This window comes from Alternaria triticimaculans (genome assembly GCF_023758025.1).
Source record: "Alternaria triticimaculans strain BMP 0046 chromosome Unknown scaffold_1, whole genome shotgun sequence".
NCBI lineage: Eukaryota > Fungi > Ascomycota > Dothideomycetes > Pleosporales > Pleosporaceae > Alternaria > Alternaria triticimaculans.
In genome coordinates this window covers 1,768,068-1,790,040 of record NW_026055958.1, presented here as the reverse complement: position 1 = coordinate 1,790,040, position 21,973 = coordinate 1,768,068, and the positions used below count along the sequence as shown (strand labels likewise).

General features: G+C 53.2%; 5 protein-coding genes across 5 annotated transcripts; 3 read left to right on the top strand and 2 right to left on the bottom strand.

Annotated features, from left to right (window-relative positions):
• Positions 1–534: 534 nt before the first annotated feature.
• J4E78_000566 (uncharacterized protein) lies at positions 535–3,525 on the bottom strand (the record flags this gene model as incomplete). Its single annotated transcript, XM_049361228.1, has 4 exons — positions 535–1,375; positions 1,621–2,544; positions 2,646–3,079; positions 3,139–3,525. 4 exons carry the CDS (start codon positions 3,523–3,525, stop codon positions 535–537), a joined length of 2,586 nt encoding a protein of 861 aa, XP_049226511.1.
• Positions 3,526–4,466: 941 nt separating this feature from the next.
• Positions 4,467–7,580, bottom strand: J4E78_000565 (uncharacterized protein; the record flags this gene model as incomplete). Its single annotated transcript, XM_049361227.1, has 9 exons — positions 4,467–4,552; positions 4,621–4,895; positions 4,946–5,285; positions 5,364–6,495; positions 6,553–6,782; positions 6,996–7,117; positions 7,192–7,293; positions 7,354–7,398; positions 7,456–7,580. 9 exons carry the CDS (start codon positions 7,578–7,580, stop codon positions 4,467–4,469), a joined length of 2,457 nt encoding a protein of 818 aa, XP_049226510.1.
• Positions 7,581–9,820: 2,240 nt separating this feature from the next.
• On the top strand, positions 9,821–10,786 carry J4E78_000564 (uncharacterized protein; the record flags this gene model as incomplete). The annotated part of the gene is made up of 1 exon (XM_049361226.1): positions 9,821–10,786. The coding sequence occupies one exon, from the start codon at positions 9,821–9,823 to the stop codon at positions 10,784–10,786; it is 966 nt and encodes a 321-aa protein (XP_049226509.1).
• Positions 10,787–11,520: 734 nt separating this feature from the next.
• CHO2 (phosphatidylethanolamine N-methyltransferase) lies at positions 11,521–14,916 on the top strand (the record flags this gene model as incomplete). Its single annotated transcript, XM_049361225.1, has 8 exons — positions 11,521–11,710; positions 11,817–12,402; positions 12,454–12,525; positions 12,584–13,325; positions 13,390–13,605; positions 13,691–14,658; positions 14,715–14,805; positions 14,860–14,916. 8 exons carry the CDS (start codon positions 11,521–11,523, stop codon positions 14,914–14,916), a joined length of 2,922 nt encoding a protein of 973 aa, XP_049226508.1.
• A 985-nt stretch (positions 14,917–15,901) lies between these two features.
• On the top strand, positions 15,902–18,739 carry J4E78_000562 (uncharacterized protein; the record flags this gene model as incomplete). The annotated part of the gene is made up of 2 exons (XM_049361224.1): positions 15,902–16,370; positions 16,422–18,739. The coding sequence occupies 2 exons, from the start codon at positions 15,902–15,904 to the stop codon at positions 18,737–18,739; spliced, it is 2,787 nt and encodes a 928-aa protein (XP_049226507.1).
• Positions 18,740–21,973: the final 3,234 nt, after the last annotated feature.

Below are 21,973 nucleotides of genomic sequence, written 5' to 3'. Positions count from 1 at the left end.
ATGTTGTATCGTGTCTCTGGTCGTGGAAACGAAGGCGCTCTTGCGTGACAGCGTGTGAGTGGGTATGTAGAGGCGTGGACACGGCTGTGTGCGGAGTCGGTTGGAGATGACATGCCTGCGTGATGTGCGCTTGATCTTTGGATTTTGGAATTTGAAAGTGCTCGGTAGTAGTTGGAAGTTGATATGGCTGCCGCTTTGATCAAGGCGGGAGATAACCGGTAGCGTGGAGGGCTGAGATTAAGTAGAGTGTAGCAGAGGAAGAAGGGATGCTGAGATGAGAGAATTAGAATTGAGAGAAAGAGCAGACGATTTATAGCAGATTAAAGAGTCAGAGCCTGGGGCTTCTTTTTCTTTCAAACTATGGGAGCCATGATGATGCTACCTTGGTTTGATTTTTCCATATGCCCATACATTGGTTCCAAACATGCCATCTCTTATTTCACATTACTCATCCCTCATCTCTCATTGGAAGCGCGAACTTTACGTCAGATGTACCGACTGTACGCCAAAACAGCCACTCGTATGGTACGAGCCTCAAAGCACGCGTCGCATCTCATCAGATATCGGGAAGTCAACGTCGGCTCCCGCTAACTTGATGCCAAGCGCCCTAACCTTCTCTTTCAGTTGCTTCTGTAACTGTGCAGGCATGGAAGGCAGCCCACCAAGTTCTTTAACCTTCTCTCTAATCTCGGAAGGTAGCAGTGTCAGGTAGTCCATGTCGGGTGAGCTCATCATCTGCCTAAACTTCTCGTCAAGCATTCCTTCGAAATCTTCCGCGTTCAGCCCATATGAAGAGCTGCAAAGATGCTCCGTGGGGATATCAGTATAGCCTAGTCCACGTAGCGTCTGACATGCGAGTATCTTCATCTGCTGTTCACATGATGTGCAGTACCAGCGCGACACCTTCTCCACACCGAGCTTCTTTACACATGACTTGTGAAAGTACGTAGTAGTACAGTCGCGATGTGAGCAAACGACAGTGTCCTTCGCGAGTAATCCGCCCTTTGGTGCAGTAGCACGACAGTAGCAAATGCGCTCCGTACCTGGACGCTCGAGTTCGTTGTGCTGGATATCCTGTAACATGACCTGAGTGAGCTCCTGCTTGTTGAATCCGTTCTTTGCGTAAAGTCGCTCGAATCGAAGCTCTTGAGCCATTAGTGCGCCAGGATTGAAGCCATTCTTAACGTCGTCGTACTCCTTCTGCAGACGATCAGGTATGCCATCTGGGTTGCGATTGCGCGCTCGTATAGCAGGGTCTTCGATGAGATAGTTGATCAGGTCATCGTCTACTAGCATCAAGCGGCCTTTGGTCCGATGATCCTTCTCGTACAGTGATAGTAGTTTCTCTCCACGGAGGCGGTTGAAAGGCCCGGTGCTACATAAGTCTAGGCATGGCATCACCAGGTAGCATTGATCTCCCAGAGGATCAACACAGGGACAGTCTACGTCAGAGTCAGTATCTGCTGCTAAGTGCCAGTTACGATGCACTTACGAGGCTCATGGAAGGGACAATCAAGAATGTCATTGTTCTCAAACGAACATGATGTGCTGTGTGAACAACCATCCCATGACGGCGGGAACGGATTTGTGAGTTGATCGCTAATAAATTTGCGTACAAACCTAATCCAGTGCATGTGCTTGCCGTGTTTTGTGACAGGTAGTAGAGGTTCAGGCAGAGGTACTGGAGACACTCCCTTAGCGAATGTCGCGTCCGTGGAGATTGGCTCTGATACTACCTCAGTGGAAGCATCGTGATCATTGGCGCTCTCCGTGTACGATAGCACATCTTGAGAACTATCGCGGTCCTTGTTGTAAAGTATAGTCTCAGGTAGCATGGGAGCAGATTGTGCTAAGACGTCACCCACGTCATAGACGTCTTCAGTGGCTTCGTTTCGGAGATCAGGAAGACTGATAGCTGCCTCCGGTATAGACTGCTTCTTTGCCTTGCGCTTCGCCTCTCGTGCCTTCTTAGCCTTCTTCTTCTGCGAGATTGCGGGATGGCCGTTGACAGAGTCTTCCGTCTCGGTCGTAAAACTCTCGGGTGCTGACATACCCCAAGCCTTTGGAGGCTTTACTGCTGGAGCTGGGCTATAAGGCTCATCTGAAGAGCTCCGCGAGGCTGAGAGGTTTGGGAAGTCGCGCGAATCGGAAAGCCATGGAGTCGGTCCAGGCCGAGGAGCACGAGCCGGGGGCTTACTTGGAATGTTACCCCAAGCGCGCGTCTTTGCTACCGATTTTGTTGGCGTCAATCCATTCGTGACGACTTGCCATCCATCAAGAGCTTGTTGTGACTTCTTGATCCGGCCAGGCACTGTAGTCGGCCCCCGCTCTGAAGCCTTGACGTTGATCACCAGAACCGCAGCCGACTGTCTGTTCAAGGTTGGGGCGGGTGGCAAAGGTAATAGCGGAGTATGATAGGGCTCGATATCTGCATGGTAGAGTCCATCGTCGCCGCTCACGCGCTTGTGGTTGCTCTCAAGATGCCTTCGGTCGGAGATGTCAAGGGTACTAGACCGCGGCGGCGACTGGTCATCGTCCTGATCACTGGACTTCTGTCAGTTTTGAAAATAAATGAATTGCGCAACGAAGTTGGCCAGCGTCTTGTCGCAATTTTGCGGGACTAAATGAGGGCAAGGGCAACGAACCTGACCAGTGGAGCAGTCTCATCCGTGGGGGTGATACCGCCACTGAAATCACTCAGACTAGACGCGAACTTCTCTCCAGTTTTCCAGTCCTTTCCAGTATACCTCTCTTCTACAATACCGTACGCGGTTTTACTCGTGTATCGGAGATAGCCTGCTCGTCGCATTCGCACTTCGGCAGTGTCTTTCTTGACCAGAACGATGTCCTCCAGGACGGCGTGCTTGAACGTTTCGACGAGGCCTTGGAACATCTTGAGTTCTTTGCCTTGTAGACCCTTCGTTTTGGTGTTACGCCTGAGTAGCTCGTTGATACGGAAGGTTTCCAAGATGCGGTCCATTTCGGCTTCGAAGTCAACGTTCAAAGACTCGACAGGCGCCTCGGCGAGCTTTCTGATTCCCTTGCGGCCGACTTGCGTGCTGTATACATGGGCGTGGTACTGTGGAGTAGTCAGTAATTTGACGGGGTAGATACCAAAACAACAGACTCGGTACCTACACGAAGCTGTCGCTCAATCTCCTCGATCTCTTCCGGATTCCGCGGCCCGTCCGCGTCGTTGCTCGTTATGCCCTCAACTGAATGTACAACGGAGTCAATGTATCTAATCTCCTCCTGCGTAATGACTCTAGATCTACTAGCCGCTCTCGCCAGACGCTTTGCATCCTTTCGCTCACGCTTTGAGGATGGAGTGTCCTCATCGCCGAGATCTCTCGCTATTCCATGTTCTTCTAGCTCAGATTCGTCCGGCACGATGTTCCAGTCGATCTCGCCACAACTCTCATAGACGGCTCGTAAGCGCTCGGCAATGTCGTGATGACGCTTGTAGTGTTGCTCATCAATGCCCATGCAGTACTTGCAAGTATGACCGCGAAGTCGCATGAACATAGCCTGGAGAGGTTAGTGCATCGTTCGCCTTGGGTATATCCCATGCAACTAACCTGGTGGAAGCGCACGCATGGCTCGCTGTGCTTGCCGAAACAAGACGCCCTCGCGCCAGGGTGGCTCAACGGACGCTCGCAAAAGCCGCAGTGGTGTCTATTGGACTATCATTAGCGACCGTCTGCTTTGGGTGGTTGCCTCCGGACTGCGTTCCGGTGGCCCAAACAAACAAACACCGGGCTCAGCAACTCACTTGAGCGCCTCCGAATCCTCCCACTTGAAAAGAAGACTGTTGACCATGTTAATTCTGTTTGCGCTTTCGAGATCGATCGCGACCTGGGTAGGCTGATGGCGGGAAGGCAGAGCCGCTAGGATTGGATGCTTTGAGAGTGTGAGCGAGAAATGCACGCGCGATTGAGAGGATAATTCTGCTTGGACACGGAGTGCAGTAGAGAAGACGCGCAATTGTTTGGGATTGTGCGTGGCAACGTAGCGGGGCGAGGTGCAATGGCTGTTGACTGGTGTAACAGCGCATCCAGGGTTGCTCCGACGCTGGCTACGTAATTGTGCGGAAAGAGCGAGTGACTGCGACAACACAACAATGAAAGATTTCTGTAGAGACAGCGACCAACAAGACTTGCGCAAATATCAATTGTGTTCGATCAAAAAGAGTGCCTCCGCGTCGTTGTAAGGAAACGACTCGTCGTCGTTGCGGTGAAGAATGCAGTGAACCGACCATCCGCGAGGTTTCGCGTTGTTGCATCATAACGGCCAGGATTAGACAGGATTTTGACGCCATGCAAACGCGAAGACCACGAATCAAGTACCACTATTAAACATCCGACACAATACGCGCACCTGCCCAGACATAGGGATAGTTGCGTTGATACCAGTTGACGCTTCGACACGTTAGTCATGTGGCCTCATCTGCAGCCACTGTCGCCCACTTACAAGGTCTTACGCCCAGCGATGCGCGGATGCGTCGCCCATGATCCACCCAACGTGACGTTGTGTTTACCGTCGAAGAAATCGGCTGCCTGCTGTCAGCGATACCATCTCATCATGTGTTGAGGAGCAGAAGCCCGTCACATCGCATCATACCTGTATAGCCTGGATACAACTCCATCGGCTCGAAGCCATCATGCTTCTCCAGCACAGTGCTAGTCCACTCCCAAACACCACCCAGGTCAGATTGGCCGCAGAGCTTGTTGCCCTTCTCGGCCACTGAAACTGGATGCCAGTGTTTGAAGCCCACGTTCGTTCCCTCAAGGTCAACGAAAAGATTGCGTGGGTTGAGACTAGATACTGCGCCAGAGTCGCCGTTTGACAAAGTTCGGGATGGTGGTGTCTCAAAAACGCCTTCGTTGATCAAATGGCTGCAGACTGTTAGTCAAGAGTCTACGAGAATGGATAACAGGCATCATACCCGTTCACGGCTGGAATCCTGTTTCCAAGCGAGCTCTCAAATTCCGGCTTCATGCTGTCGACATAGCTGTAGATGCTTCGTGCTTCTTCCATGGTAGGAATGCGACCGCCCATCCAATGCGCACAACCAGCTAATTCGTCGTAGGAGGCGACTACAGGCCATCCCATGACAAATTTCAAGGGAACAGTGCCGTAGACAGTGCGTACAAATTTCCCTTCGGTGATGCTCTGAGGTGATGCATTAACACCTTCATGGTGGCCGTTTACCACGCTGTCTCTCTTTCCAGTGGTCAGGTCCTTGGCGTTTGAGTATGGCTGTTCGCACCACGACGCAGGTATGGCTGGATTCGACAAGTTAGCAGACGAGCTCAAGCTTTTGAGCAATACACGCGAAAACTCCCGCTGCAAAGATTACATACCTGTCTTTCCTGTCTTAGACAGATATGTGGCATACTCCCCATTTGTGATTGGCCGAGCCTTTGCGCGGAAGGACTTGACATGTGCTGAGCGGTGAGGCCTCTCGTTATCCCAGCCAAAGTAACGCTTGGTCTCAAAGTCATTCTCTGGGTCTTCGAGACCGATGTCGATGTCCGCTTCGGGAATTGTGAACCACTCGTTAGCGGTTGCTAGGGTCTCAGATTGCGCCGCAAACGCCGAAAAGTCCGGGAGTTTGGTTCCTGGAGGTGGCAAGACCTTGTCACTCTGGATCAGCATATAGAGCAATGTCTCCAGGTGCATGGCTTCATGTTCAAAGCCAATCCACAGTGCTCGCGACACGCGACCGTTCGACTCTGCTTCTCCCGAAGTGTACAGCGCCTCAACCTTTTGTCGCACAGTCTCTTGAAACTTCAGGATTGTCTCCAGCGGGGGCCACGCTTCGGGAACCTCGGAGTGAGCATGACATTGAGTTGGGTCTTCAACATCAGGGTCAACACCACGTTCAAAGATCTTCCAGAAGTAGGCGGGGTCTGACGGCTTGCCATCAGTGGCACGGGCGATGTGGATGTCCAAGAATGTAGGAATGTGGCCAAGGTAGAAGATGCACTCGTTGCGAAGCTTGATCGGCTTAGATAGTAGCTCTTCTTCGGGTATCATGTCCTTCGTGACCGCGTCCCAGGCCGTCCAAAGCTCACGCCACTCGGTCAAAGATGGCACCGGCTTCGCTGCGTATTCCTCAGGTTTGGTAGGGAAGAACATTGCAGGCTTCGAGACGAAATGCAGGCCGTAATCGCCCTTCGAGTTGGTCCACACAACGTTCTCTGCGAGTTTGGCCAATTCCCAGAGCTCCTTTGCTTCCTCGCGACTGTACTTGTAGGATTCTTCGATACGAACTCTCTCGCCCTGCTTGATATGAACACCGTCGACGACAGTGTCTTTGCGTGGTGCGACAAAAGCGTGATGTCTTCCAGCCTGTTCGTCGTACTCTCCAATGGCTTCCCAGTCCTGGATGTCGAAAGCTTCCTCGCCCATGAGTGCGTTTGCGTGCTTCAGCCCGTTGAGAATGAACTTGTGTGTTACACCGCCGCGATCGTTGTATGCATGGTAAACACGCTAGTATAGGAATCTGATCAGTGGGTGTTTGCATGCCTGTGGGGACAATAGATTTACCTCGGGATCCTTGCATGAATCGATACCGATAAGCATGGTATCGCCAGTCTGGAGAACCGCACCAAATCCAGCAAGGAATGGCGGTACTTCATGGCGCTTGAAATTGCCCAAGCTTGAGCCCAGCCAAAGGATTGTTTTCGGTTTCGCTTCGATTTCGGGAGTCTTCAGCCACTCAAGGGCATCATCATAGGTGCCATAGAGGCCAAAGCATTTGACGTGTTTGTACCCTTCTGCGTGCTTGATTAGCGAGTTTCGGCAGTTCGCGTTGCCCGGTATTGCGCAATGATAAGGAGATAAGTGTCCGGGCCACTACTACGTTGAGGTGCATGTATGCAGGCTCATGTAGGTCTAAGCCACTTTCACAGGAAACTGATGCAAGCGTGTCGCACTATACAAACCCCACGACTCCCCTCAATGTTAAGCATGATAGAATGAATCCTCACCTGTAGGTATCTCCCCAAATGTTCTCTCCAGCTCCGGCAGGGAAAGGTCGACAGCGTAGTACTCGACGTCTTTGCCAAGACGGTCGACGGCTTGCAAGAGTATGTTGACTTTTCTGAGGTTGCTGCAAACACATTAGTATTCACGAAGCACAGGGCTCGTTTCCAATCTCTTGCGCAGTGCGAGCCAGGACCGTACCCGCTCCCCAGTTCCACGACAATGGACCCCGTCGGGATTCGTTCGGCGATTTTCTCCGCATACGTCTCGAGGACTTCAATCTCGGCATTCGTTAGGTAATACCTAACATTGCGAACATTCATCAGCTTGGTGTTCATATAAACCAAGCGTGAAGCTGCTCACTCCTCTTGGTACGTGATCTCTTCGAATAGACGAAGGCCTTCTTGGCTAACAGCAGAGACAAAAGGTTAGCGTGCATCATGGGCTGACTAAATCGTTGCTTACTCGTAAAGCAGCAACGTAGGCAGCTTTTTTTCGCCGTCACTCTCAGGCCGAAGGCCTTTCTTGATATCAGCGAGGATATCCGACTCGGCAGTGTCCGTGCGTATGTCGATTATTTTGGTCGCCATCTCTCTGGGGTGTTTGGTATTGGATGCTGTAGTCAATCGGTATGCCCCTCAAGAGCCGGTCTACTAGATGCGTCTTATGCCGAGGGTCGCGCGATACTTATACAGCGCGTAAAAGTACGTAATGTGGGTACTCGGACGCTTATGCCGTGCGGTAGCTGACGGTAACTAGAGGGCCGGTAACTGTTCAAACGGAATAGTGTAGAATGCAATGCTCCGTCAGAACGTGTACTGTTTGGCTAGCGGCTGTGGTGGTAATATCACTCGCAAACACGCGACAAATCAGACACGGTTCCTTCTCACGGTCAACGGCGGTGCGAGAAAAACGCCTGTTCGAGTCGAGCACATCATCGGCAACAACCCCACCGAGGCAATCTACTCTGGTACCAATGCCATCCGGAGGCATGGTAGCTGGAACGTCAAGCATTGCTACGAGACCATAATGATGACGTCAATGTGTGCCGGCTAGGGAAAGGACGGAAGTCCGGGAGCAAAGGCAAAGAAGGTCTCGAAAACCGACGCCAAACCACCACGTCCAGGAACACGCTGCAGGGCAGGCTGAGGCTGTTCTTCGGTCGCAAACTTTCGCCGACTGTCATGTTCGTGGATGACCACACTGCCTGCTGCGGGGTCGATGCCTTGCTGCATAAGCGATGCCGTCACAGTGGAGTCGCGAACTTGTTGACACATTACCGTGCGCTCAACCATGGCTGGGCATGGCAACGTGATTGGGAAGGCGGGCGGCTTGTTGGACGCGGTTGGCATTGGCGTAGGCGGCATGGAGAGTGTCAGGTACAAGCGTATTAACGAGCAGAAACATGTGGGCAGCAACAGTGACGACCGTCTGGTGCAGGATTATCACGTGATCGGCTGTGGGCCTTGGCTTCAGCCGATGCACGACTGGGCAATAAGGTTACGATGACGCGAGGTGCAACACCGCCGCGGAACAGCAGCGCGCGGAAAAGTCCGCGCGTCAGAAAACGATCATCTGACTTTGTGCACATTCACCATCGATGCCAGTCATCCATGAATCGTCCGCTGGAGGTCGTGCTGAAAAGCCACGATCCGCACGCCAGGCAACAACCTTGATCGTCTGCATACCCGCTGTGACATGACACGCATGTAGGTGCTCTCACTTACGCGCTGTCCCGCTTTGAGGTCAATCACGCTCCCTTTCAATATCAGCTCAGCCCTCATACCACGAAACGATCGCAGTGCATTTGATGGCTGACTCTGGGTCGTTCTGCGCAGAAGTGCCAATGCTTGTTCTCGAGGCGCATCCGTCGCTCCTTACTCACCAGTCTGCCAATATCCAACGTCGCTTTCAAAATGAGGGCTGCCGAAGAATTCAAGCAAACACAGCTCGTCTGGGACTCCCCTTTGATGTGCGCATACGAGCTGTCATATCATCTCACCGATGCTGAGTCGCCTCGAATGACGCTACGCACCAAGCACAGAAGCACACCGTAGCTTCCCCCTTGCATAGGGCATCACAATACCACGGCCGAACAAACGAACGGCATCCGCTAGAGCCGTACCTGATCCCATCATCACCGCCCATCTCCGCACGCCTTTTGAAACGTCTCAAGTACTGAATCCAGTTCACGCGAACGCTTACGAAGTCTCAATGCGTCTGACACGGTCATCAGACCTGGACTGGAGACGTTTTCAACAAAGACGGCGAAGCAGCAATCGTGCAAACCTTCGCACCCCGCATGAATGTCGTGCTTCATGGGTCTAGCGGCCTGGGCGGCCTGAGCGGCTTGAGCAGCCCATGGTAGAAGAGCCCAGTACAGAGCCTGGCTGCGGCAGGCCTCCCGACACCCCTTGGTGGCCCTTCCAAGGTTGCAATTGTCTCCGGGCAGATGGCTTTGTCGCAGTCTGGTTACGAGTCTTATTGCTCCGTGATGGCTAAGAGATGGGCGTCTGGCCGCCAACCGCGCTGACACTCGAGTCGGGCGTTACGCCACTGCTGTTCCCGAGCCTTGCTCGCACTTGTTGTTCCCGTTATTCGCGACATCGTTCATATTGTATGGAACAAGCCCGCGCTAAAGGTGATTAGTCTCTATTGAACCTAGACGTTGCGGTCTGCTGAGTTCGCCCGCGATCAAATAAGTCTCTTAATCAGACGAAGCGGAAGCCTTGCATTTACAACATCTCCTATTTCATGTGCTGGACATCAGTTGTGACCCAATTTATTACTCACTAAGCCCGCAAAAAGCGACTACTGCACCACCCGCAACATGGGCCCCTCTCAGCTGTGGGTCACCCCCGTTACCAACAGCTTCTTCCCTACGAACGAGCTTCCAACTTGGAATGCCGATCTTTCGACACTGCAGTCCGAGAAGGGTATCCTGGAGGATGGACTCGCCAACTGTGTTACCTACCTGCAGGTCCTACGTAAGAAGCAAGCTCGAACAGAACGCCGGCTGGTCACAGATCCCTCACTACCACGAAAGAAGAAGAAGCGGTTCCAGCAGGTCAAACGTGAATTGGAGAAAGAAATAAAGCACCGAGAGCAGGATGAACAGGCTTTCCTCAACAACCTTCAGGCTTGCAAAGCAAACATTTACATCGCCGAGACCGTCTCTCTGCCATCTACAGCCATATCCTCAACGCTACCAGACTTTGGCTCGATCTCGACAGGATGCTCGTACCCAAGAGACTTGGAATCGGCGCCTACAGAAACGAGTTGGAACGGTTGGACGGATGAGTCGGTCCTCTCGCCATTTCAGAGAGAAAGCATCAGCCCCTTTTTCACCTTCGATGTCGCCCCGGACGAGCATCTCGAAGCCAGAAGTACCGACGAAACGATATCGGATGACTACAAACAACCACTCGATGCCCAGCATGCCCGAAAGATCAACCCTATCCAATCTGCATCGTCCAACACGCGGACCCATCTCCTGCTGAGCCCCGAGGCTCCGATATTCCACCCTCAGTCCACGTATACGAACCAAAAAGGGATTGTAGCTACACGACTAGCCGAAATCAACCTTCCTTCGGCAATGGCAGTAACAACATCAAGTATAGTGGTGTTGGAGCTTCTGGACAGATGCCTCGTCAGTTATGCGGGCATGGGCCAAGCACGACGGCAGGGTTCACTTGGGAACATAGAAGATCACTTAGGTAGCCTGCGTTTGGCCAAGCCTAGCCCGGACGCAACTGTCACGGGCGGCAAGCTCAAGTACAGAAGAGGCTCCCTATGATGAGACCACGCTGGCATGTTAGGCAGGTTCCATAACACCCCACGGCACACAATACTATTGGCAGGGTCCCACACTCATTGGTGCGGTCAGCAGTATATATAATTGGATCCACACATTTCCGTCACGTTCGATCGCTTCCGATGGCGCCTTTCTTCAACTCGGCAGCAGGCACGGTTGGCGAACGTGGGTTCATCGGAGCAAAAGCTGTTCAGGGAAGATGCAGAATAGGGCGTTTGGGCGGGAGAAAAGGATGTAGCTACAGGTTGTTGATGTTTACCATGTGAAATACAAGAATTGGTTGCTTGCGCTTGTCATCTGGCCTCGGCCCATCGCTGCCGTATTTGGTGAAGCGGGCTGCCCCACACTGTGCCGTCATCACAGCGCACCCGTGTTTGCGCGACTTGCAGACAACCGAACCACCTCTCCCCTCAGATCCACGTTCAACATCTGCACGCTAGCTAGAGTTCAACACTCTACGCCCGTCCGTCGGCCCAAACAAGAGAAGCGCGATTTCTTGGTGTCTTAGAAAGACGGAACCTAGAGCCGTGCTGTGTGGCTCCAACGAGTGCCTCCACGCCATCCCGGCAGTTCCTACAGCAGACCACTGCGCAGTGCTTGCATAGCGTCGCGGCAAGCTCGCGCCGCAGCCGTCGCAGCAATATCAACCGGCGAACCCCTCACCTGGCGGGTGCTGCAAGAATCGACACCTTTTCCATTGCTTCGTCTCATCCAACATGGCTGATGTTAGCAATGGGTCCAGCGCCGACGATAGCCAGCTACGCGAGCGGCCGTCGGCTAAGCCGCTGCATCTCAACAACGCAGACGATGCTAAGCAAAAGGTTTTGGAGCTGAACGACCACGAAGACAAGAACCACAAAGATGACAGCAAGAAACGCACCTATGGAAGAACTCCAGACGGTACAGGTACGTCTCCGCTGGTGCTGGACCGACGCAAAAAGCAATTACCACCATGCATGCATAGCGTGTCTGCTTGTACCACGAACTACTCATACTAACACTACACGTCTAGTCTTCATCGTTCCACAGACTCACGACATGGTCTCGCAGCTGCTCTCGCCCTCGCAACCCAAGAACCTGTCCGATATAGCAGTCCTCGCCGTGCTTGCTGCCCTGATCTTGACCTTCTTCGTACTGCCCAAAAGCGCCCGCATACCCATATTCGCAATCATCTTCCTCTTCTGGCGCGCCGGTTACAATGCCGGTATTGGCTGGTTGCTTGATGGCCAGTCTAAACACAACCGTCTCGTCCTCTGGGCGAAACAGAGCCATGTCTTCGAGAAGCCTGAATCTGGCAAGAACCCACACCCCGCCCTGTACAAGCTCCTCAAGCGGGAACTAGAGACCAAGATCCCCAACGATTATAACTTCGACGAAGCGCCGCTTGAGTACAACACGTGGCTCGTGTTTAGGCGTGTAGTAGACCTTATACTCATGTGTGACTTTGTTTCATACTGCCTGTTCGCCCTCGCCTGCTTCAACCGCCCCCAAGAAAGCTTCTTCTTGTGGATTTTGCGCTGGACGACTGGCATTGTTCTCTTCCTTTTCAACCTGTGGGTCAAGCTAGACGCCCACAGAGTTGTCAAGGACTTCGCTTGGTTGGGGACCCCTCCTGAATCTGAAAGATAGACGTCTAACGTGCGAGACAGGTATTGGGGCGATTTCTTCTACCTCATTGATCAAAGCCTGACCTTCGATGGCGTCTTTGAGATGGCACCGCAGTAAGAGGCTCCATGTTACTTTCAGCCTGAATAAGACACTAACTCGCCCGTCCACCAGTCCCATGTATTCAATAGGCTATGCTGGATACTATGGTATCGCCCTCATGATGGCAAGCTACAAAGTCCTAGCAATCTCGATTATCGCCCATGCAGCCCAATTTGCCTTCCTTTCCATAGTAGAGGAGCCTCACATAAACCGCTTGTACAATCCGCCGCCACCCCGCCGTACGCGCCATAATTCTGGAGATCTCCAGCTCGAAGACCGGCCCAAAACTAGCCAGTCTGATGTCGCCTTCTCTGATACCGCCTACGATCCCACCAAGCACCAACCAGCCCAAACGCACCACATTGTAGGGCCCCTGAACACGGATTTTCATCGATCTATTGATCTCACGGTAGTATTGCTTTCGTTCTACATGATGTGCTTGGCGACGCTAACACCCAACACTTGGTTGGTAAGAACATTTCTCTTCATCAACGCCTTCGGGTGGCGGCTCTGGTACGCGCTGGGACTAGGCTACATTCTAGATCGACAGTCGAAAAAGAAGAACTGGACCAAACATTTCATCAAGTACGGCGACACGAAGGAGGAAGCCTGGCGCCAATGGAAATCTCTATACCATATGAGCATGACCATGAGCCACGCCTCGTTTCTCGCCGTGGCATGGAAGATGTACAGTCTTCCTGCTGATGGTCTCAATGGTCTCACGCTTTTCCGACATGTCCTTGGCTCGGGTATGATCGTACTTCAGCTGTGGGTTGCCATGAGCATCTACGAGTCTCTGGGCGAGTTTGGATGGGTAAGTCTTGGAAGTTTGAAGTGCATGTAGGATACACGCTAACACTGCATCTTCATCTCTGCAGTTTTGTGGCGACTTCTTCTTCGACCCGCCTTCAAGGTCACTGACTTACTCCGGTATTTATCGTTTCCTGAACAATCCTGAACGAGTTCTCGGATTGGCTGGCGTCTGGGGCGTAGCTCTCATTACTTGGAACCCCGCGATCTTCTATCTTGCTACGACCGCCCATGTCCTCAACCTCGCGTTCCTCCAGTTCGTCGAGAAGCCCCATGTCATCAAGGTGGGTCAACATTCCCTTTAGTCGTGATTCTTCTCGACGTACGATACGGTGCTTGACCAGAACTTTACTGACAGTGTATGCTTAGTTGTATGGGCGAAACCTACGTGAGATGTCGGGAGTCAGTAAAACCGTACGCCAAGCACTACCAGACCCAGTACGCCAGTGGCAGTCGGCAGCCGACGAGTATCTCAACTCTACTATGGAATTCATCGAAGAATTTCTGGACAATGTAAGGCCCAAAGTGGCTGCCCGTGTCGATGCCTTGATCAAGGACACAACAAGCCGATTCAAATTTTACCCATCGCGCATTCCCGTCAGCGGCCGTTCGTCGGAGCCCGTAGGTCTGGATGCGAAGCAATACAGGCTCGAGGTTGAGGGCACCCTTTCCCCGCCGATAGTGGAGCAGCAAAAGAGCGGTGGTCGCGAAGGAGAGCTGGCAAGAACACCAGCTGTTCGTACAAATGGTTTCAAAACACTCATCCTTGAGTACGGTGCACCCATCAGGGTTCGCTGGCAGGCACCTATCAACCACAGCAAGAAAGACTGGATTGGCCTGTACATGGTTGCTGACAACCAGTCTCGGGAAGTTACGCGCATCAGTTCCAACGGGCGATGGGTAGCCACCAACCCTGATGTCTTTGACTCCACGAGAGCTGACGATGGCATTTTGGTCTCGGACAAGCTCATACCAGCCGATAATACGGATGAGGAGTCATCTGATTGCTACACTGGCGAGGTCGAGTTCCGTGGAGACAAGCTCTGGTGGACTACTGGTGTCTTCGAATTCCGGTATCACCATGGTGGTCGACATCACGTCATGGCGCTCTCACAAGCCTTCGAGATCCGAATCCCCAAGTTTGATGAGACCGACGTTGAAGCAGACGCCAACGGCACGATTCAGCGTGCGGTGGAGGAAGCGCTGCTTTCAGTTATCCAGAACTGCTTTGACCGCGACCCTGAAATCGCGCCATCGACCGCCGAAGAAACCTTTGGCAGTTTGGTCGAGCGAGATGGCAAATTTGCGCGACGTGTTGTCTTCGCAGTGCACCAAATGTAAGTTCTCTCCCTTGGTGCGTTGTTGTCTGGATCATGTGACTAACGATATCCAGGTTCGGTATTGAGTTCGCTCCTGAGGTGGTACAAGCCGATGGCACGGTCAAGAATCTGGCCTGGAGGATCCTTAATGCCAAGAAAGTCTTGGTGAGCCATTCGCGAGCTACAGCAGGGAGATTGGGTCACTAACGGCGTTGGCAGGCCCCTTACAGTATGTCGTCCGCCACGCATGGTAGGAACACCCCAACCATGGGTTGAGGAAAGCTTGTACGGCACATCCGCGATTGGTTCATTGAGACAACAGCAGAAGCTGGGCATTGTCTTTATAGAGGAGGCTTCTAGAAAATAGCCCTTCGTCTCGGTAATGAACAAGGGTAGGGTGTCATGCACGTCTTGCGAAGACAAACGTGGCGCATACAGACGGCGACATGCGTCTCGGGGCGGTTGACCCATGTACATGGAGGGTGCGTTGGATTTGTGAATACACGCGATGTACGGTGTAGAGTAGGAGGTGTACATGAGCATAAAAAGAATCGATTGATTTTGAGTACCTTGGTAAACGTTACTGTATTACGTCATGTGATTAGAGTTACACCTTGCAACAAGATACCTTCGCGTCGCCAGGCGTTGCTACTTTGTATATGGTAAAAGCCTATGGAGTCATATGGGAGAGACTCTGCGACGACATGCAGAGCTTAGTCACATGTGGTTGTGTGTAGCACCGTACTCGTTGCCCGGTTTGGGCTTGCTGTTCCGACAAACGCATGGAGAGCGCATGGCTCGAGAACTAATGCCCAATGCATTCGTGGACAAGGTGCCAATGCTGTGCGATGACGGCAAGATTGCGAGCTGGATGCGGAGATGATCTTATCAGATGGTGATGGTGATGGCGATGGCGGCGTGATGGGCGTGATTCGCGCCGGCTGGTTTAACCTCGGTCTGGCCCGTGAGAGCATCTTCTGGAAGCTGTCACGCCTCCTGCGCCGACCATGTCGCCGTCGCATTGACGCTTTTATCTACGGGTCAATCCAGCTTGCGAGCGTGACATACTGGTGTACTTGTTTGTGTGAAACACGTTGGTACGCCGTCCCTTTGTTCTGCACCGTCCATTTGGCAGCCTCTCATCCTTCGGGAGTCCGCACCAGCGACAGTGCCCAGCGGGTCCGCACGTCACCACGCGACACTGCGCCTTCCTCGCTCACACGCTCGCCCCATCCCGCCAGCAACTCGCCGTTAGCACCTCATGATGGGAAAAGGCTCCTCCAAGACCAGCACCAAGGTGCTCCCGCTCATCCCGCTCGCGCCGCCGCTCGCCGTCCTCCCGGGCACAACCCTCAAGATCCCCATCACCAACCGCTCCGATGTCGCCGCCATCCTCGCCAAGATATACAGCATTAGCCCTACCGCGAAGCCCGACGCGGCTATCACGGTCGCCTGCGTGCCGCTGAAGTCCAACACGCTGGGCCCGGACGGCCAGCTGCTGATCGACGATGGCCATCAGGGGGACAAGACGGCCTTCGAGAGCGATCCCATGCAGGCGACGAAGAAAGACATCTATGGCTATGCTTGCATCGCCAAGGTCAGCGGTGTCCAAGGACGGCGGCAGGGCGATCTGAGCCTGGTGGTCGAGGGCCTCGAGAGGGTGCAGGTCGTCGATGTCGTCCAGGAGAGGCCGTACTTCGAGGGAGAGCTTATGGCCGTCGACGAGTACAGTACGTATACCCCCGTCTGAATTGGTGCTGGACGCATACTGACCAGCACAGTTGACATCGCGAGCGCCGACCTCCTGAACCAGTTCAACCTCCTCAAGCAACTGTCGCGCGAGCTGCTCGCCCTCGTCCGCCTCTCCGCCATTCTACCGCGCACGCCACAAGTCACCCTCTCACCCATTGTCGCGCGGAGACTCGAGATGTACATCACAAGGAAAGACCTGTCAGAGGCTGGCGCGCTGGCGGACTTCATGGCCAACGTGGTGGAAAGTACACACGAGGAGACGCTGCGCGTTCTGGCAGCGGTAGACGTCAAGGAGAGAGTGGACAGGGTCATCGAGATCCTCCAGCGCCAGATCGGCAGCATCCAAGGCAACACACGCATGACTGTCACAACAACACAGACGCAGGGCGGCAGCTTGGACATGGAGACACTGCGACGACTGCAGCAGGAAGCCCTGACAAGAAGAGGAAAGATGGGTGGCGGTCTCCCAGCCGGATTTCCTGGCGGCTTCCCAGGCGGTGGGCAGCAACAGGCCGGTGAAGAAGAGCCCAACGAGATTGACGAGCTGAAGAAGAGGCTCCAAGATGCCAAGTTGTCTCCAGATGCTGACAAGGTAGCTCAGCGCGAGCTGTCGAGGCTGCAGAAGATGAACCCCGCCCAAGCAGAATACCAGGTCTGCAGGAACTACCTCGAGAACCTCGCCGAAATCCCTTGGACCAAAACGACAGTCGATCAACTCGATGCCACTACACTAGTCAGGGCAAAGAAGCAGCTCGACGGCGATCACTATGGTCTTGAGAAGATCAAGAAGAGACTACTTGAGTATCTGGCAGTGCTCAAACTCAAGGAGCAGGCAAACAGGACCATCGACGATCAGATCCGCGCTCTCGCCGATACACCAGAGGGAGATGACGAGGCCAAGGAACAAGACCCCGAAGACAAGGTTGCAAAGGAACCATCGGAGGCTGAGCTGCGGCTGTTGGAGAAGAAGCGCATGGTCGACAAGTCGCCAATCCTGCTGCTCGTCGGGCCGCCAGGAACAGGAAAGACTTCGTTGGCCAAGTCAGTTGCTACCGCACTTGGTCGCAAGTTCCATCGCATCTCACTTGGTGGTGTGCGCGATGAGGCAGAGATCCGCGGCCACCGTAGGACCTATGTCGCTGCTATGCCTGGTCTCATCGTCAGCGGACTGAAGAAGGTCGGCGTTGCAAACCCAGTCTTCCTGCTCGACGAAATCGACAAGCTAGGCATGTCGAACCACAATGGCGACCCCGGTGCAGCCATGCTCGAGGTGCTTGATCCAGAGCAGAACCATACCTTCACAGACCACTACGTTAACATTCCTATTGACCTTTCCAAGGTGCTCTTCATCGCCACCGCCAACTCGCTCGATACCATTCCCCCACCGCTCCTCGATCGTATGGAAACCATCCAGCTCTCCGGTTACACTACACTCGAGAAGAGGCACATCGCATCAAGACATTTGATTCCGAAGCAGATCACCAGCAATGGTCTCCACCACGAAAACCTCAACATCCCGACCGACGTGCTCGACAAGATCATCACATCCTACACACGCGAGTCCGGTGTGCGAAATCTCGAACGCGAGATCGGCTCCGTCTGTCGTTCCAAAGCCGTCGAATACGCCACGGCGAAAGACACAAATACTCTCGCCGCATACTCCCCTGTTGTCACATTGGAAGACCTCGATACCACGCTCGGCATCGAGAAGTTCGCCGAAGAGCTCACTGAGCAATCTTCACGTCCAGGTGTCATCACAGGGCTAGTCGCATATAGCACCGGCGGCCAAGGCTCTATTCTGTTCATCGAGATTGCAGATATGCCCGGCTCAGGCCGCGTTCAGCTCACCGGCAAGCTGGGCGACGTACTCAAGGAGAGTGTAGAGGTAGCTTTGACTTGGGTCAAGGCTCATGCATTTGATCTCGGTCTGAGTGCAAGCCACGACGAGGACATTATGAAGAGTCGTAGCATCCACGTTCATTGCCCCTCTGGTGCTATTCCCAAAGACGGTCCCAGTGCCGGTCTTGCGCACACCATCGGCCTCATCTCCCTCTTCTCTAATCAGCCTGTCCCGCCTACACTGGCCATGACTGGTGAAATTTCTCTTCGCGGAAGGGTACTGCCTGTCGGTGGTATCAAAGAGAAGCTGATTGGAGCGCTGAGGGCAGGCGTCGAAAGAGTACTCCTACCCGAGGGCAACCGGAAGGATGCTAGGGATCTACCGTTGGAAGTTACCCAGGGTCTCAAGATTGAGTTTGTAGGCCACATCTGGGAGGCTTTGGGCAAGGTTTGGCCCGAGAGATGGGAGGGCGAAGACGGAAGGAGGGGATGGGAGAGCAGATTGTAGACTGTAGATTGTCTGAGTGATGGGTCTTGGTGGGGTTGGAAAGGAGTTGGATTGGTGTCTTGCATTTAGCGTTGCATTCGTTACAATCGGTCTGTGTATACTGTAATAGCTGCCTATACTCACATCTCTCACAATACTCATTATTGCTGTTCCTTGCCCGTTGTGTGTCAAGCTGTTCTCACCCGACCGTCATATGTTTGAGATACTTCTACCTAGCCTTGCTGTCCTGCTAATCAAATTGCAAATTTGTGGAGAATGATCATACAGATACGATCTGTAACGATTGCGACCTTCTCATTTCAAAACATCACGCTATGTAGTCAGCTGGAAGGAAGAAAGCTTCCTGCTGCCCGGGCATATAGTCATCTTTTCGATACCACATCGTTTTGTTCCGAAATATGTCCGTCGCCCTGGCATAGGCCCTTGTCTAGGGTGAGAACCATTCAACATAATGACTGAACAGCAGAATCTTCCGCTAGCGACCTGGAAGTATGCCGGGAATAGTCTTATGAAAGCGACGGAGGACTTCCTTCACCCAAAGAACCTCATGTTGCTGATCATGGTGCTTTCTAGTTCTCCCAATACACTTCCAGAGTTCAGTAGAATGGTCTCGTGCGCTCGGCGCGGTGGACGAACCCGAAACCTACAGCACACCCATAGCACTGGTTTATGTTGCGAGCATAGAAGGAGTTCGCATCTTTTCATGTGTGTTATTATCTACTAATTATATGACCCAGATCCATGTCTTCGAGATAAAAGCGGAGTGAATTCAAGGCGGAAGAGAGTACCAGAACGTGTGGAATCTCGAAAGCGAAGACGAAGGAGCTATGGCTTCTACCATGTCAGCGTCATGATCTGTAGCTAGGTGGTATACGGCTCGTGACGAGGGGCATGCTCAAGTCGATTGCGGCAGGATTCCCGACTTCGCCGGAGACTTATACATCACAAACCTTCTGCTACGTGGCATTCAGCCTTTATTGTCGTTATTAGCGCTGAAAAGACTTGAATGATGTCTATATTTCTTCCGAAACCGTCTCAGTGTAAGCTGCGAAGCCTTTGTGTGTTGGAATTGCTACGATATGGGTCCCTTGAAGTCGTGACCACAAAGATCGAATATTGAAAAGTGGTCTAATGAATCATACATAGGAAATATCTTTCATGACAATGCCTACCTGTACCCCGTATGTGTCACCATCGTCGAAGATGTTGGTCATTTTGTATTTCCGATCATCTCATTGTTGTCTTCTCTTGATTGCTCTATTGGTTGCTCATGTTATCAGAATACAAGTGGAATAGCGCGATGACTCCCTGGAACCTAATGTGAGACTCGTAATCATGGAATTCGATATTATTGCTACGGAAGGTGACGAGATATAAGCATGTCGAATATTGACCGAAGTCGTAGCGTCCAGCCGGTGATGCTTCCATAAAGTCACATCTCCGAGTACTCTGCGAGCCATTCAATCCTCCACGCCTTGCACAGCGGAGATGGGCGGTTCCGAGCACGCGTCACCCTTCCGGGAGCCTCGGTGACAGACCCTGCCCGTTCGAGCGATACGCTGGATGATCTTCCTATAGCAGCTTCCGAAAGCGAGCTCAACACCCAACCGTTGCAACCCAAAACACCGGGAAAGGGTGGGACGGAATGGTGCGGAGGCGGAAGAGGACTGAGCGCTGCGCGGCGCACGGGGACCTACCCCCTAACTTACTCTTACGGTGATGTTCTGGCCAGACGACTGAGTCAAGCTTTGCCGTACCGCCATCTCCACCACGGTACTTGTTGGCGTTTCAGAGACCCTGCAACAAATCTTGCACAGCGAGGCGACGTTGGTAGACGAATGTTGTAGCCTCACGACGGAGCGTAACAATAATTATACCCGGGTTTGATGTCTAGTATTCATTTGTTCGCAAGGTTGTCTGCTCCTTCCAAAGTCGATCGCGCTTGGCTTTGAGGGGAAGTTGCGTATCGTGAGACGTGGTGATGGGTCTGTTCCAGCATTTTTTCCATGTGACAGGATCTCGTGAAGACTGAGTCGAACTAGAGGAAGCATATGTGATGTTGAGGGCTTCTAGTATTAGAGGATTGCGGCGTATTGCAATGCGTAGCTGATGGACCTGTGCCGCGCTCCGTGTCATGATATCGGAATTGCTAGGCCTTTCTGTTGTTGGGACTTCTGTAATATGGTGCATCAACAACATGCCATTTTACTCAAACCTAATAACTTCGAGCCTCCGCCAGACAAAGGCCATGTCAGTTTCACGAAGCGCCTACATGGGACGCAATTTCGGCAATGTGCACCGAGATGCAGAGCGGCTTCGACGTCGCATTGGAATGTCGCAGTCGTCTAGAGTTAGTACGCGTCGCGCGGGGCCCGAGGCATGTTAATGCTGGAATACTGCGATCGATAAGGGCAGCAACGGCGGCCAGCAGCGGTGATGCCGGCTCGGCCGGCGGCGGAAGTTGCCGTTGATTGCTCGCGCGCGCGGTACACGCCCGCACGTGCGTACAGTAGAAGACACCTGGAAGGGAATGATGGGCTGTCGATAGAAGACGCAGAAACCACCGGGGAGGGAAAGTTAGAGTTCGGCTCGACTGCTAATGAAAGCTTGCTGCTGCCGACTCTTCAAGCGGCAAGCGAAGAGGGGCGTGATCCCCACACCACCCAGGTCATCGGGCCAGCCATAGTTACCTAAGCTTCTCCACCGATGGCATGGGCTGGTTGAAACAGCACGGATCGGCGCTGCACTTGGGAAGTCGTCGTTGCCAGCCTCGATATGGCACCATGGCTTCCCAACTGTCCGCCGTAAGCCCCGATCCAGCCCATGGGTAGAGCTGCATACATGCCCAAAAGCCCACCGGCGGCGAGACTTTCGGCGGTACAGCACCTCTTGCAGCGTCGATGACATCGTCGCTTGGCCTCTTCATCTCAAGGACGAAACGGCCGACGTGCCCAGGTGTGTGCCAGGCTGCCAGCGCAGCAAGCGGATTGTCTGCAAGTGCATTACCGACTGCAGCGTACTAAGCCGGCCGCTGAAGGTGCTGCACTGTGCCTCTTGGCAGGTGCGATGCAACCGATGGAGCGATGTGATTGCGCATGGATTTGCTGAATCCAGCGCTGCAGATAAAGGCAATATACGTCGCGGAATCCAGGCGCTCATTTGCTGGGTAAAGCGTGTTGGGTCAGGCTGTCTAGACAGTACAGTGCGACGCCGCACCGTGTGGGGTGTGCCCAG